Source organism: Xyrauchen texanus, chromosome 4 (assembly GCF_025860055.1).
Source record: "Xyrauchen texanus isolate HMW12.3.18 chromosome 4, RBS_HiC_50CHRs, whole genome shotgun sequence".
Classification (NCBI taxonomy): Eukaryota; Metazoa; Chordata; class Actinopteri; order Cypriniformes; family Catostomidae; genus Xyrauchen; species Xyrauchen texanus.
In genome coordinates, this window is record NC_068279.1 from 50,836,782 (window position 1) to 50,850,318 (window position 13,537).

Genomic DNA, 13,537 nt, shown 5'->3' on the forward strand with positions numbered 1-13,537 from the left:
GTTAATTAGCATCTTTGTCTTGTTTTTCAAGAAAAAGACATAAACTTATTTTAGGATGAAATACATTTACCAGAGAAGCAAAACTTAATGTGAGATTAACTTGTTTTCAAATGTATCACATATTTCAAAGTATTTAGTTTGGTTCCATTTGTAGATTTGTTTTTCACTTGTTTTAAGCCTCATTAAATATAACAAAAGAAAACATGCCAATGAAATGAGGAAAAAATGCACTGACATGTAAGATATATTCTTAGAAAAGAAGTCTTCATATTGTACATTGTTTTTAAGGAGGCTAGCATATTTTTCTGGAAGACATGACAAATGCACTGATTAAGAAAATGTTTTGTTGTTGTTGTTTATTATTAGTATTTATTTATTTTTTCAAATAAGAGAATTGAAAATGTATCTCTATTTTTGCATTGCACAGTACAGTTTGAGTTTCAAATGTTTGATTTCACCAATGATTTCAAAATTGTACACAATACCATATCTGAGTTTGACATCACCCTAAAGATCAAACCACTTCCAGCACACTGTTTACTGTCACAAAATATAAATATACCCTAATGTTTCACTAATGAGGCTATATAAAACCCAAAACATCTGTCGATGCCAAAAATGGCTGTCTAAAACCTTAATTTTCCGAAACATCTGGGTAAGTCTGGCCTTGTTTGGAGAATTGAAGAGATAGAAGGAAGAGGGTGAGACAGACAGAGAGAGAGAGAGAGAGAGAGAGAGAGAGAGAGAGAGAGAGAGAGAGAGAGAGAGAGAGTCATTTAGTAAAGAATAAAAACAGCTGTGGTGCTGAGGAATTCTGGGAAAATCTGAAAGACAACAACCAGTTTTTATGAAAGTCTGACCAAATCCTCTGAGACGCTCTGTAGCTTGAACAGTGTAGAGGAGGATATATACGCTGCATCCAAAATCGCATACTGCATTTACTGTCAGTAAAAAAATTATTTCTTTAGGTATGCAGGTGAGTAGTATGTATACATTCGTGACCCGAATATATATCATTATACTACCGTGAAAATAATCTAATCTGGTTTTGTTAAACAAGCACAATTTTAGCAAAAGGAAACTTTTCTTGGTATATACAGCACTTAAAGTTGAACAGAACCGTTTGACTCACAGTTCTCTTTTTAATTCAGCTTTTTGAATATGACATCTCAGCTCCTAAGGTGTTATGGGATAGTGCAGTGAACAGCGGATGTGCACTTCGCAACAATTTTTTAATGACTATTGAGGATTCAGATACCTTACTCCATTGGCATACTGTTTTTGGCATACTAGTAGAGAAGCATGCATATTCAAACACAGCAATAGATTTGTATATATAATATCTACAGTATATATTTGAAAGATATCTTGAAAGAATCAGATTGAGACAGAGAATGAATAAGAATGCATGAGAAAGTAAAAGAAGTAGCCTGTGTAGCGTACATAGAGTGAGTTGTAGTTTAAATTGTAAGGAGTACCCTATCTCGACAGGAGGCAAATAATAAAGTAGCACATTTTCCCATCTCAAAACCCACATCACAGACACTGACTGGAAACAAACATTAAATTGGGGTTAAAAAGTCCACCAAAACCATCATTTGTAAAAAAAATATATATATATATTTAAATTAAAAGAAAAGTAAATGATGAGAGTATTTTAATTTTTGGGTGAACTATCCCTTAAATAAAAACATTATCTGCATTAGAAGCATTTTCACTAGTAGTCTAGTGGTGGACTTTTTGACCCCAACGTAAATTGACCAAACTGTTTTCTTCTCAAACAGACACACAAAATATCTGTTTATCTGTTTATATATGTTTCTATATTTATTATTTATATTTTACTGACAGTTGAGATAAGGCTCATACTCGCAAACCCTCTCATTGTAAGTATTTCTCAGGTTTTCTTTCCCTTTAGCAAAACAATTGTGGTTTTAATGGCTTGAAACATTCAAAATATAGAAATCTCGGCAAGAAACTTTTTGTTACTTCTTTTATGTGACGTCCACACTACCTACATTTACATGTTTTCAATCGAAAACGTATTACAGGGGATATGGTCCTTGTTTGATAAACTGGACTTACCTGTCAATGATGACAGGGTCAGATGGCGTCTCATTGCGGTTACCACAGCTTTTTTTCTCACAACAGCGACTGTGTATGAAAAGGAGAACAAAATGAAAGAGTTAAGACTTGTTCTGAAAGGCAGCATAAAACCACTACTACTGAGATAATTAAGGCAGGCCAGCAATCTGTCATATTGATTGTGAATGATCAAGCTCATTCTAAAACATTCACACACGACTCTACACAGAGCAGACAACCCACACACACCATCAGCGGACCTCCTGTCTGTGCAAAGACCACCCCCCACTTCCCCCCACCTCTTGTACCGTGCCACCAGCATAACAAAAAAGCCCCCCACCCCTGGCCATCTGCCTATATGCTTTCTCCTTTCCCCCACCCCACAAACCCCCCCTGTCAGACAAAGTCACTCCCCAGCTGTGTCGCCTGCCTTCTGCACCCCCTTCCCCATCAGCTCTGTTATTAACCAGCTGTGAGCGCCCACTCGGGCATCTGCTGGCTACACAATGGGGGCAGAGCCCATTCTGACTCCCCCTCTGCCCTCCCTGATGCTGTCCTCAAGCCTGAGGTCACCACACACCCCCTGTCCTTTCTGTCTCCTGTGACACTTCCTGTCGCTTTTTCTCTTAACCCACCTGTTATGTATGCTCTTGGACATTAACTTGTTCTCGTCCTGCTCAGAAATTTTTTTGCTTATGATACTTAGCATTGTTTGTGAGTCATTGTTACAAGTTTAGAGAGAGGCTCGCTCTAGAAAGATATTTTAGGTTACGGTTAGGGAATTTCTTCTCTGGGGGAAGAAATTAAACCCAATCTCATGACAATTCATAATAATAACAGTACAGAATGGCGAAATCATAAGAAATCGATTGAGTTGCCAAATACAAAAACAGACTTTTACCATAAAATAAAATAAACAAACCAACAAACAATTTTGTTATGATATTTCCTAAGTTTAACCCCTAGCCCGAAAATAAATCTAACAATAAAGTCTGACCCCTCACCACATCCCTAAACATAAACATGATTTAACAGGAAAATCTTTGTTGTACACCATGGATGAAAGAGAATCATCAGTTTTAAAGGGGTAGTTCACCCAAAAATGAAAATTCTCTCATTATTTACTCACCCTCATGCCATCTCAGATATGCATGACTTTCTTTAATCTGCTGAGCACAAACTGAGTTTTGTAGAGGAATATCTCAGCTTTGTAGGTCCACACAATACAAGTGAATGGGTGCCAAAATGTATAAGCTCCAAAATCCATATTAGGGCAACTTAAAAGTACACCAGATGATTTATGGTTTAATCCATATTTTCTGAAGCGATATGATAGGTGTGGGTGAGAAAAAGATTAATATTTAAGTCCTTTCCCCTTAACTTTCCCTTTCTCCTTCTTTTGTTTTTGGTGATTTGCATTGTCCATACATATCGCCCCCTACTGGTCAGCAAGGAGAATTTATGATAAAACAATTCTTAAATATGTATCTGTTTCTCGCCCACACCTATCATATCATGTATGAATACATGGATTAAACCACTGGAGTTGTATGGATTACTTTTATTCTCCCTTTATGTGGATTTGAAGCTTCAAAATGTTGGCACCCATTCACTTGCATTGTATGGATCTACAAAGCTGAGATATTTTTCTACAAAACTTTGTTTGTGCTCAGCAGATTACAGAAAGTTATACACATCTGGAATGGCATGAGGGTGAGTAAATCATGAGAGAATTAAAATTTTTGGATGAACTATCCGTTTAAAAAGCATTCTTACAATTTTTCCAAATTTAACCCCTAACCGAAAACTACATCTAAACCATGATTTTAATAGAAAAATACATTTTGTGAATACATCGGGGATTGGAATGACGCAAGCAAAATTTCACTGATGTGAAATTCTGTTTGTTGAATTGTTGGTCCAAAAGTCATACCTTATTGTATGAGCCAAGCCGTACGATCTTACAATTTTGCCATCTTGTAAAAATATTACAAGTTGTCATGAGTACGATGTTGGTGAAAATAATAAATGTCAAACATTGTAGAATTTTCAATCATCACATTGATCATCACATTGATGATAAAATTGTGTTTTTTTGTGTGTTTTTTAGGCTATGTTGTTGCTATACAGAAGCATAGTTGACAAATGTGTATTTGCATGGTACAAAAGTACCAAAGAGTTGCATTGCCTCCCACAGGATGCTCACAGAACAAAGTTCTGGCCATGAACGGCCAACAACTCTGAAAAGTTTGTTCAAGCATTTTTACAGCTTTGAGAAATACGGACACTGTCACCTTCGATTAAAACAAGATACAGCATTGCCACTAGTAGTCCTGTCATCACTAACATTAATAATCTTTTAGGAAGGTGGAGTAGTGATCTAGAAGTGTTTAGTCTACAGCTTGTTCTAGAGCAGGGGTGGGGAACCCTGCTCCTGGAGGGCCACTGTCCTGCAGAGTTTAGCTCCAACCCTAATCAAACACCACCTGCCCTTTAATTTTTCAAGTAATCAAGACCATGATAAGTGTCCTCAGGTTTGTCTGATTAGGGTTGGAGCTAAACTCTGCAGGATGGTCAGTCTCTCTCAGGCTGATTGGGGACCGGGCGTGCGTTGTTCCAGACCGGCCCCGCCCTCCTCCGCTCTACTCTAATACTCTGTTTAGCTTGGACCCTGTGCAGAACAAATATGGATTTGTTTGTGTTTTTTACTCACCTGCACATGACCTCATGAGTTAGCAGAACACGGCACATTTCTGGATTCTTGTTTTGTCCTTCATATGATATGGGCTAAACCATGGAGAAAATCATTTAAAAGGAGTCGTCCACACATTATAGAGCAAAACTTATAATGTATGTGGCTAGTTGCCCATTAGCCTCAGAAACATAATGTGGAGCTTTACCTGTTTAGTGACAGAATCAATGAGTCTTGCATAAAGGTTCTGTTCTGTGCGAACACCTGGAAACAGGAACAACACAGACTTTGTTAATAGCTCTCTCTAAGCTAAATGAAAACAAAAATTATGAGATGAATGAAAACAGTATGTCAGATAAATATGGAACCACATTGGGTTAAATAGCAGAGGTGAGATGTGTCAGTAGTGTTACAACAGTAACAGTTATGTCTTTGCTGAAAAACATAAAATGTTCATTTAAAGTATTAAATAATCACATGATCAATGCTTGTTTGAGAGCATCCTTATGTTCTAATGGACATATAAATATGCATAGACATACAGGTATGAAGTTGGATAAATTTAGTGAGCATACCATTACTATAAAGGAGTTGGAGTTTGTAGTGAGTGCCATTGTTGGTCTTTTCTCCGGTCTGCTCCTTTGAAAAATGACAAAATCATATACAAGAAAAATAAAGAATTTGATTATACAAAATTATCAAAACTGCATACAAAATTCAAAACAGGAAGACTTAATGACTGAGTAATGACAGGTAACAACTAATAAAACTCTGAAACTGTTTTAGAGTCTGTGAACTAGTGGTAATAATATTAAAATGATTGTACTCTGACCTATATTTTACTTTAGTGCCTCCCTATTAGATGCCAACATCTTAGATGGCAGGAAACATTTTTGTAATTTTTTTACCACTCAGTAATATCCAATCAATGTGAAACATGATAAGAATATACCTTGTCCTGCTCCACAAAGTCAACAAACGCGGTCCTCTCCACCTCCACAGGCTGCCCATTGCGATCAAAGAGTGCCAGCACGAAATGGAAGAAGTTGGACTTTCTGAGGTTGGAGGGAGGCTGCTTTTCAAAGTGAGCTCTGGATAAGGTCACTCCACTGTGGATGAGGGGTTTTGAGGAACAAACAGCAGCCGGTTTATATTTTTTACACCTTACTTTTGCAATCCACATACTATTGACCACCCACCCAACATACACTCACAATTCTTAAGTTACATCCCTGTGAAGTGAAAACTCTTCCAGTGTCACAGCTCCAGATTTGTTAGTTGTTAGTGGTCTCGTTTGCGTCCAAAACGCTCGATTTTGAACCATATTAGCCTACTGTATAATTCAGTGATGCACGACGTCACATGCTCATCAGTTTGCGTTAATAATGTAGAGATGGAAACCTAAAGCAATACAAATATAAAGTTGTGAGATTAAACGTTTGTTTTATTTGCGACCAAGCTATCAGAAAATATGACGTCATTTAGGTGTTGGATTATGTATTATTATTAGGCTATTCTTGTTGTTGTTGTTCTTATAATTATTATTATAATATGGAATTCGTTATTTATTTTTCTTGGTCGGGTTTTCAAAAAAAATACAAAATTGAAAACTTTGAGTGCATGTAGGCTATACTTATGAAGCAACCATGATGACCTTGATATTAATGTTAAGATATTCTTGTTTACTTTACTGACGTGTTTTGTAAACTAAAATACAAATAATGTAATGTATGAAACATACAGGCATGAATCTCTATGGCGTTGACCTTATTTCACAAAATTTGGTGCTCTCATTCAATTTTGAAAATGGTACAATTACAGGATTATGAGGCTAAATCTTTTATAAGTCGAGTCAAGTCATTTTTATTTATAAGATTCGTTTGTTGATTTAATATTTCGAAATGTTTTAAGATTTTGACAGCTCAAAATCAAAAGCAAAACGATAACTTGTTGATTGACTGCTAATAATTCAAAAAGAAGGTATAGCTCAATACTATCATCAGGCTTCAGAACAAACTGATCTAAACAACAATATCCAAATGCAATAGTAAGTTTTAATTCGTTTATATAACGATTATTAACCTACTAGTATGCAGTCTAATAAAAAAAAGTTTTAAAAGAAATCTCAAGTTTAAGGGTTATCAATTGTGCTTTTAGGGCAAGCACGGAATCATTGTTCAACAACGAAAGGTAACATCAGAAAACATATTTGGGTGAACAGGAAATTAAAGCGAATGAGAACGTCCACAAGAATTGCCGTTCAAGTGACGCGCTCAAGCGTCTTAAGATATCATTATTAATGAGTAAATCACCGTGAGACAACTCGGGTTTTGTTGTATTGTCTTGTTTTGTTTTGGCTCTTTCAGTCGGCTCGTGTCACCCCCAGCTACTTGAGCACTGAAGGCGAGTTGATCCTGATCCTGGGCTATTTATCTTGTCATTTTATACTTGCAAGGCCATCAAGGAGATTGTTTTTTTTTTTTTTTTTTTTTTTTGGTGAAAGAGGATGCTTAAAAATGTGCTTTTGAAATTAGTTTAATAGTGCTTGGAAATCGCGCTATTGGAATCGAATTTGCAATATATACAGCAACGAATATTTTGCTAATAGCCTTCTGTTATAAGCCTACTGCTCTATTAGGATTTGTTATTTGTGATTTATGGAAATCATTAAAGGCAAAAAAATGTCATGCATTCTTCATGTGATGAGCCTTTATATGTGATGGCTTCAGCTAAATGAAAGAAGTCAGTTACCTCTGTGCCGCTATGTTTGCATCAATAACACCGACATTCCGCACCCAGGAACGGATAGGATCCATTTCCTCTTCAAAAGTTTGCACTTTCGCGCCAGAGATGTTTCTTGCCAGGTGATCTTGACTCCCAAACATTTAAAACAAAATCGGAATGACAATACAACCTCCGGTGCACAACTGAACAAGGACTACAACAAAAAATACGATTCCCGATTCCTAAAGATATTTCGATATTTAGAATTCCAATATTCTCCGAAACAGTTCGTGATGTCCTCTTTCTTTTTATAAGTTGTCAGGAAACCTGCTGCGTATATTTGTCCTTTTTCGAGACCCATGCATTGTTGAAGCCAAAGTGAAGTACTTTCTCCGTTAAAGACGATCACCTGTACGGGTCCCAAATAATGTCTTTATCTGCAAATATACTGTCTGCTACACTGCTAAATATAAATCAACAAAATGCTCAAAACTCGATTCTGAGTGCTCTGCCTATTACCTCCTGGAAATGATGAGGATGCAGCGAATGGGAATTGCAGGCGTTTAAAACCATGAGAACGTGATGATGCAGCCAGAGTCTATTGGGACCTGGACTGAATGGGTTGCCCTGCCAGATCCCGAGAAAGAGGAGGGGCAACTCCGTATTTGGAGAACAACTGCAGTCATATTATGACGTTGAATTCTGATTTTAGACTTTGGGTGAAAACCGTTTATTGGGAAATATTCATGAGAACATCTTTAAGTAAACAACTTCAATGAGGACATGTCTATGAGTTTTTTTTAACGATAACGAGGCATTTTTGAGGCATACGGATGAAAATAAAATAACTGGCTAATTAGATGTCAAGTATAGCAATTACATAGTAGGCTACAGGTTGATGAATTATGGAAATACGTATTTTACATAATTTACATACAGTCTGCATAGTTTACCAGAAATCGGCCTATATAGGCCTACGACAGAATCTTCATGTATCTTTTTTGGGCCTTGTTAATGTGCTTTCTTTCAAATATATAAAACTCTAAAATGAAATGCTTTCAACATTGAATAGCTAGGATTGCATGTTTTGTTTTTTTACAAACTATTTTGTACTGTTCTTATAAACGCATCCATTACAAAGAAAACGAATCGTAAATGAGCTTGAAGGACATCTGTGGGCAGAAAAGCAGCAGACGGGCAAAACAAAGAGATTTTTCGAAACTTTTTTTTAACCATTTCCTCACTCGCTCGGCGCTCGAGCGCTTCTATAAGAAGAAACCTTTCCATCTTTTCTTGCTACTGGATGGGGCCATTGTCTGTGCGTGAAGCTCAAATAACTAAACAATGAGTGAAAGCCCCCCCGTACACACTACCACCACCCGGCTTATAACCAACCATCTGCCAGCACGCCTCGAAGTCAGCTGTTCACCCTATTATGTGACTTGTTGCGGAATCCATGTATTCTGTAACGTGTTTATTGTTTTCTACTGTATTTGCATGCACTACTAAAATACATTTTGTCAACAACGCATTATTGCGTTGTTTTTTTTATTTTATTTTTTTATTTTCTAATTCACTACTTAAAAGCTATATTTTAAAAAAATTATTTGCGTTTTCATGGACATGAAACTCTACCATGTAGGCCTGCCCGCATTGAAGAGGAGCTAAAATCACAGCCCTAATATCCGTCAAAACTTGAAAGGGAGACGTTCTAGCCTTATAATAAAAAATACAGGCCTACATAGCGTCGGTAATATGAATTCATGATGATGTTTCTATTTACAAAGTTAAGATCTTTCCAGAGACTATGTTTTGCAGGCAGGTTTTTTGGCTGAGCATTACTGTGCGCATTTTTTGTTTCGTGAAATACCTAGCCTACAATAGGACAGCAAAATTTGCTGTTTTAATTTCAGAATCAGCTTTATTGCCAGGTATGCTTACACAAAGAATTTGTCTAGGTGACATGGAGCTTCCAGTGCACAACAATACAATACAGCAGCAAGTTAATAATAAAATATAATTTAAAAAAAATAATAAAAATAGAATAAAATAAAAATGGAATAGCCTATTTTAATTATAGAATTTGAATATATCTTTATTATTTGGTCTAGTAAATAGAATATTTGGCGGAAAGTTTAAGGCAAATAAGTAGCCTACTACAGTGTTTTATAGGCTACGTAATGATTTCTGAGAGAACATTTGAATACCTAAAGCATAGTATGCAGCCTTTTTGTTCCATAAAAAGGAAAACATTTTAGTGACGGTAGCCTAAATTTATTTGAGCCCTTTTGTATCCTTTGAACGCGTTTCTACAATGTAGCATAATAATTATTAAAAGTATATTTTTTAGGTTAGACGTATTAGAAGTATTTCACATGCATAAATATTACATAATCGTCACAAAAATTTATTCTCTTCAATTTACAAAATAAAAAAAACAAACAAATGATAATTAAGCAATAATAAATGTAATTTCTATTGGGGTTTTTTCTCCTCAAAGCATAGGTTAGTATGCTTTGACATTTTGCTAGTGAAATTTTGCTGATATAGCACAATTTTACATTTTGCATCCTACATTATATTGCTTTGATGAACATTTTATGAGGCATTTTATTTTTTGAAAAGAGCAAGAAATGTGTTCATTTACACACACGAAGCATTTTATTAAATCTTTTTCTGTAAGCCTTTTGACAAAAGTGTAAATTGTTGACAAACCTAATACGCTGATCGTTGATCACATTAAAATAGTTGTGAAAAGTTTCAGATTATATACAAGTATATCATAGTCCTATATATCGCCAGTTAACCTATAAGTTACAGGAACAGTTACAGGAGGGAAATCAATATCGTACATGACCACCACATGTGGCAAAAAGTTTGTGATGGGGGTTGGATGGTATAATAATTATTTTGAATAAGTAAATTTGATTATCACAATAAATTCCAGAAAACTGCATGTAGGTTGTTACTTTACAGCACTTGACATACTTTACATATTCTATGGATAAGTTCGAGATTTCTAAGCTATGTGAAGATGGGAGTTAGGCTAGACGTTGAAAAAAAATGTGTTACAACACTTCCCGGTAAATTGTATTCATGTTGGTTATTGGCACTTTTTTCTTTCTTTTCTTCATCTTTTTTTTTTTTTTTTTTTTTTTGGAGGGGAAATATCCAGGTTACACAATAAGGATTAAGGTGGTCCATGTTCCAGTGCAATTAACGTACAATTTGTTTTAGTTTGAAAATTCAATTGAATTTTTCTTGTAACAATAACTTTTTGTGGCCCCTCAAGGACACGAGGTTATCCCTTAAATGCATGGGAATTTTCCCAAACACTTTTGGGAAATATTTGAGTCTTTAGAGACTTTATTTGTCACAAATGGATAGTGTATATTTTTTTTAATATTTCAAGAAAATTAGATAAATATATATATATATATTGATGCTTTCATTTTCATGAATCAAAGAGATAATGCAACAATTCAGGTAAAGTCTCAGGATTCATGACTTTCACAATGAAATCTCATGAGATGCAACTGGCTGTCAAACACATATTGAGATACACATATGCTAAAGATAAGTTAAACAAATGTTTTTTCTCAGGCACTTTTGAGTTTAAATATATGCACAACTTATATTAGTGCACACAAATGACAAAAGTCATATCAATGTGGAAAAAAGAATATCAATGTGATATATTTTTTTACTTGTATGAATATAGTACTAATTTCTCTTATAATAAACAAAGAAATAGATTTTCTGTGATAGTAAACTTACATAGCTATGAAATAATCATAGAAATAATAATCATAGAAATAATTTATGGAAGTGCACAAAAAAGGAAAAAGATGACACTCTATCATACCTAGGGTCACTAATAGCTATACACATTTGGTGCTTATTTACCATTATTAAAAAAATAACAAATAAATAAATAAATATTGGAATTTTTGCATTTTTCTGTGTTACACTATTTATAAGAGAAATATTCAGGAACACTAAAGTGGTATGGGCACAACTCAAAATATTCATGAGGTACAGAGGGTGGAATGAGGTCCCGGATCACTAAAGACCTGAGGTATGTGTTTAAGGGTTATCAAATACTTGACAAACACTCTTTAATATCTTTTCAAAATATGAATTCTAAAGAGCACTTTTTACACATTACGTTTTTGTTAGGCTGTAGTAAAAAGTGTAAATAACTCCATGATTCACTGATGATTAGACCCAAGTGCAGGGCTTTAATGAAATAACAGAACACATCAAAACATGTTCATAAATACAGTTTTAAAACAGTGCTATTTTTACAGTGTATTATTGGCAGCAATTGTTAATCCAGAAAGGCACTGTTTGTTTACAGCTGTTACTGTATTGTACAATAAGTGTTGTACTTAATGAAACCGTAGCATACTGTATTTGCACAACTCTCTTTCAAACACTAATTGCATTTATGTGTTACAGCAGTATTTAAGGGATAGTTCAACCAAAAATGAAAATTCTCTCATCATTTCCTCATCTGAAAGTAAAAGTTAAAGTGGACATTTAAACTCTTTGTATTATTTGACTAAAAGCTGTCATTTGTTCGTAAAAGGTTTTAGGCTTTACAGCATTATGTCATCCTGGCAACAAAGTTTTAGACTTGGATATAACTTTACACAGAAAAGGTTAGTATGTGATTTCTTCACATGAAAATACCTTTGAAACAGTGATTATTTTAAAGGAATGTTCTGGGTTCAATACATGTTAAGCTCAATCAGCAGCATTTGTGGCCAAATGTTGATGATTACAAAAATGTATTTAGACTTGTCCCTCATTTAAAAAACAAAAAGCAAAAATCTGTTACAGTGAGGCACTTACAATGGAAGTGAACGGGGGCCAAGTTTTGAATGCTAAAATACTTGTTCAAAAGTATAGCCACAAGACAAAGGATATGCGTGTAAACATGATTTTAGTTATAATGTAATGTCAACAAACCCTAAAATTACTGTAAAAAATTATGATTTAAACAACTTTAAAGCTAAAATATTATAAATTATATAAAGTTTTAACAGAATTAATGTAAGTGCTTTTATATATTTTAAGCTTCATATTTCTGTCTTTAAACCCACCAAAAATTTGCCCCATTCACTTCCGTTGTAAGTGCCTCACTCTAATCTCCATTTTTGCTTTTTTTTTTTTAAAGAAAATGAGAGACAAGATTAAATAACTTTTTGTGGTGTTCAACATTATGCCACAAATACAGTCCATTGAGCTTAAAATGCATTTAACCCAGAATATTCCTTTAATAAAAGTTATTAGAAGAAATGGTGATGCTACACAAAGGTAAACACTCAACTGTCCCAACTTTTTTTGGAATGTGTTGCAATCATCTGATTTAAAATTATATATATATATAGTTGAAGTCAGAAGTTTACATACACCTTAGCCAAATACATTTAAACTCAGTTTTTCACAATTCCTGACATTTAATCGAAGAAAACATTCCCTGTCTTAGGTCAGTTAGGATCACTACTTTACTATTATTCTGACATTTCACATTCTAAAAATAGATAGAATGATTTATAGCTTTTATTTCTTTCATCACATTCTCAGTGGGTCAGACATTTACATACACTTTGTTCAGTGGCGGGCTGTGCATTTTAAGTCTAAGCCTTCTGTGTGATTCATGCCATTAAGAAAACACAGTTTCACAATGAATAAGACATCCAATGCTTTTTGGCATCATACATTATGTCGCAGCTAACTAGTAATACCAATTGACATTTTAAAAACACGTCCACGCATGAAAGCCAGAACTTGAAAGGACATTTAATAATCAAGAAAGCCTAATTTTAACTGCAGCATGAATATTTTGTGACCCGTCTGTTTTGTCTCCCTAACAGACATTATAAAAATCATAATTTTTCATATGAATCTACCAAGGAAGTCAAAAATACCTGGAAAAACCTATCTAATAATAATTGCAATTTAAATTTTGCTTGCAATAAATTTCGTTTCGTCAGGGTAAACGCGTTATGCTGCGTTCCATTCAATTTG

At 34.7% G+C, this 13,537-nt stretch overlaps 1 protein-coding gene across 2 annotated transcripts in view; it reads right to left on the reverse strand.

The window, feature by feature from the left end:
• LOC127639638 (transcription factor COE2-like) overlaps positions 1 to 8,012 on the reverse strand; it is a 48,422-nt gene extending 40,410 nt beyond the window's left edge. For both annotated transcript variants that reach the window (XM_052121773.1, XM_052121769.1), the window contains exons 1-6: positions 7,529 to 8,012; positions 5,730 to 5,886; positions 5,353 to 5,416; positions 4,986 to 5,041; positions 4,799 to 4,872; positions 2,086 to 2,154 (exon numbers count right to left, since the gene is read on the reverse strand). In XM_052121773.1, the coding sequence (XP_051977733.1) occupies positions 2,086 to 2,154; positions 4,799 to 4,872; positions 4,986 to 5,041; positions 5,353 to 5,416; positions 5,730 to 5,886; positions 7,529 to 7,662 (554 nt within the window). In that variant the 5' untranslated portion in view covers positions 7,663 to 8,012. The remainder of the gene's footprint in view (positions 1 to 2,085; positions 2,155 to 4,798; positions 4,873 to 4,985; positions 5,042 to 5,352; positions 5,417 to 5,729; positions 5,887 to 7,528) is intronic.
• Between the last annotated feature and the right edge of the window lie 5,525 nt (positions 8,013 to 13,537).